The sequence below is a fragment of the Panicum virgatum genome, chromosome 2N, assembly GCF_016808335.1.
Source record: "Panicum virgatum strain AP13 chromosome 2N, P.virgatum_v5, whole genome shotgun sequence".
NCBI lineage: Eukaryota > Viridiplantae > Streptophyta > Magnoliopsida > Poales > Poaceae > Panicum > Panicum virgatum.
The window spans coordinates 25724323-25727886 of NC_053146.1; the positions used below are offsets into that span (position 1 = coordinate 25724323).

At 54.2% G+C, this 3564-nt stretch overlaps 1 protein-coding gene across 1 annotated transcript; it reads right to left on the bottom strand.

The window, feature by feature from the left end:
* Positions 1–1320: 1320 nt before the first annotated feature.
* On the bottom strand, positions 1321–2242 carry LOC120662502. Its single transcript, XM_039941636.1, has 2 exons — positions 1759–2242; positions 1321–1475 (listed from the first exon to the last, which is right to left on the bottom strand). The coding sequence occupies exons 1-2, from the start codon at positions 2240–2242 to the stop codon at positions 1321–1323; spliced, it is 639 nt and encodes a 212-aa protein (XP_039797570.1).
* Between the last annotated feature and the right edge of the window lie 1322 nt (positions 2243–3564).

A 3564-nucleotide genomic window follows, 5' to 3' on the forward strand; every position in this document is an offset into this window, starting at 1 on the left:
TAGTTCATTTTGATCGTCACAAACATTGTAGTGTGCTATCGAATGTTAACGTAGAGATTGGATCCTTTACAATTTAATTTGTCTTATGGTTCACTTTGGTTATTGCAACATGTGATCGTTTGTAGGTGCGCTGGATGGCCAGACGAGATAGCTGAGAAAATCACGCTAGGTCTGTTCCTTTTTGTTTAACATCACGTGATTATCCTGTTGCACGTAATTGCCATGTCGGATGGTTCACTACCCTCTCTTTCAGAACACCTTTTAGATTACCATCTTATTATTTCCTTGTAATGTATATACTTTAAATATCAAAAAATTTCTATGCTCCATGTGTCACTTTGAAATTTTTTCAGCTCCCGTAGCAACGCACAGGCATGAACCTAGTTTACTACTATATAAAAAGAATGAAGTAGACTTACCTGTACAATGATTTGCTCATCCTGCGAGTCTGCCGATGCTAAAAAACGAGGACCGGCCCGTCTCTTCTTCCTTCCCCGCTCGGCCGACGGTTGCTCCTCCTCGCCTCTCCGCCGCTGCCCTTTGCGTCCCTCCTACGCCTCGCTCCACTCTCTCCGCCGGCCCGCGCGCCCCTCCTCCACGCACTGGGGACCCGCACACGGTCTGGTCCGTCCTCCTCCGTCCTCTTCCCCCAAGCCGGCACCTCGATGATCGCCCTCAACCTCGGCCCCGAGAACTCCCTTGCCCGTTTGTATTCGGCCCAAGCCTTCGACTGAACGTCGTCCCCGTCCTTCCGGCCCAACGACACCTCCCGCAGCCACCGTAGGTCCGTAGCCGAATCACGTGGCCTCCCGGAGCTCGAACGGAAACCACCAGCAGAACGACCACCCCACCGGCGAGGGAGAGGGCGAGAGGCGGCGCGGGGAACGATGGCGTTCACGATGCACGCGGTGAAGGTGCTCCCGAACTCTGAAAATCGCGGGAGGAGGCACGGCACCGTGTGTTCGACTTCTTCAAGCAGGCCTGCCACTCCATCCCCACCGTCATGGAAATGAGAAAATTGGGTTTTGCCCTTATGGGAAGCGGGTTTCGCTAGAATGCCATGGAAGTTGTGGGCTTTGCTGGATTGCCCTTATGAAAGTTGTTCTCCATGTTAGAATGTCATTTCTCGATTTTTGACTATTTCACAAATTTAGCCGCTCATTTTTAACATGGTTTGACACTTTTACCCATGTCTCCATCTCTCTTATCCCTTCTTCCTCCAGTCACGGGACATCGGCCCCATCCGTTCGTGCCACCGCCCCCTGGAGGCGCTGCTGCTCCACGGCCACTGCAGCCGTCCCCAGGAGCCAGGCCAGTGCCCTACAGCCGCCGCTCCTTGGAATCGGCGTCCTGCAGCAGCCACCAGGAGCCGGCGCCCCAAGAGCCGCGGACGGCCAGGGCACGCCACCCCTGTTGCGCCGCCCCTCCAGTAGCAGTCCGCGTGGCCAGGGCACGCAAGTGCTTGATCTTCTTGTCTATGCAAGTAAAACAACGCTACCAACTCAGCACATTTAGTTCAATTGTCTTTTCTTTTCACACTCTTTTTTTAAAGGGTAAAGTCTGATTTCCAACCCTGAACTTTCACGATCGTCCAATTTTCAACCCGGAACTCCTAAACCAGACATCCTGCACCCTCGAACTAACGAAACCGTGCAAATTACCCCCTTAAACCAAATCCACTCCGGTTTTCAGCCACGTCACCCGTCCACGTGTCGCCAGTGGCCACGTCAGCTACCTTCTCCTCTCTCTTTCTCTCACAGATAGGTGGGCCACCACCTCTCTCTCTTCTATCTTCCTCCTCGCACCCCCTGCTCTCCCAGTGCACGCCCTCGCCGGCACCGCTCCTCGCACCCCCCTCGCTAGCGCCTCTCCTCGCACCCCAGTCGCCGGCGCAAGGCGCTGCCCTCACTCTCCTCTCCTCCCTGCAGGTCCATGGCGGGCCCTCACTCTCCTCTTCTCTCCTCTCCTCCCCTCCCTGCACAGGCGGTGGAGCTGTCTCGCCGGCCCGTGTGCCGGTGGCGGCCAGGCGCGACGCTAGGCGTGTTGGAGCTGGCTCGCTGGCCCGCGCGCCGGAGACAGCCGGGCGCGGCAGCCAGATTCGGTCCACCGCCACCACCTCCTTGCCACGCGGAGGGGTGCGCGGTGATCCGTCATGGTGAGGTGGAGCCGCGCGGCGGCGGCCATGGCGGGTGCGGAGGCACGCGGCGGAGGACCATGGCGGGCCTGGTGGCGGCAGTCCCATGGGGGCCTCGGCAGACGGCGAGCTCGGTGGGCCTTGACGGCTCCAGCGGCCTACGAGCTTGAGCTCGGCTCCGGTGCAGCGGCTCGCACCTCCATCCTCCCTCCCCCTCCCGCGGCTTGCGCGCGCCGGGCGCATCGGCGGGCTAAAGCTCTCGCGCGCGCCGGCTAAAGCTCTCGCGCGCGCCGGCTGCAGCGGCGGAGCTCGAGCTCGCACGTGCCAGCGGGGCGGCGGAGCTCGAGCTCGCGGAGGCCATGGCACGCGCCGCCCCCTTCTCTTCCCTCCTGCCACCCTCTCCCTCTCCCCCTCCTCTCCGACGGTGGTTGCGATGGTGGAGGAGGAAGATAGAGCAGGTGAGGGCAGCGAGAAGAGAGAGGAGAGATGGTGGCCCACCTGTCTGTGAGAGAAAGAGAGAGGAGAGGGTAGCTGATGTGGCCACTTGTGGCAGAACCACTCTGAATTACATCGGATCAAGTGCACTAAACATCGAAGCGCACCTTAATCGGTATAATCCTTGGTCTGTCGGGTAACATCCCAATATAACCACTGAATATCCGATCATAGCAAAGTATATGTCCCGCATGAAGGCGAGTTGGAGATACAACATTTCACAATATTTTACACCACATAGATAAGAGGTATAATTTACAACAGAATTTTGAAGCTAGTACATTAAAGTTCTAGCTTTTACAAGTTTATTCAAAAGGAAAGAGATAAAAGTAAGCTATGCTTACTTTATAAGGTCTACAGCGGAAGTAAAAAAAATAATTATACACTAACGTTGTAGATGCCATGGTAAGCTCGAGCATGACATCATTCTTCCGAGTCATTGCTGGTGGAAGATGGTTCCTATTCCATAGACCAGCCAGAAGGTAAAACACTAGGCCAAGCTAGACTAGTGTTTGGGTCTTCCAAAGTCATTCTTGAAAACAGAGTCACCAACAAGACTGAGTGTACTAATACCCAGCAAGACGGATTTGATTAAGAGTATAAGTAACCCTTTATCTAGACATGCTAGGCTTAGAAAGGTTCTAGGTTTACTTTTGCTGAAAAGCCACAAAGAGTATGTCCTTAAGTTCAAATTTTATCTTTCAAATTCTAGTTATATTAACCATTCTAGGTATACACCTATCTATACAAACATGGTAGAGAAACTAATGTCAATCAACCATATTTGATATCCTCATTGTTCCACTTCTTACTCTATGTAGCAAAGGGATTAAGCAGTCTCAATCTTCGTGAGAAGCGGACGATTCCGAATCGAATTCCAACCTTGCAAGGATAAACCAAGCACACACGCTTGGAGTACTGTCGAGTCACTCCCA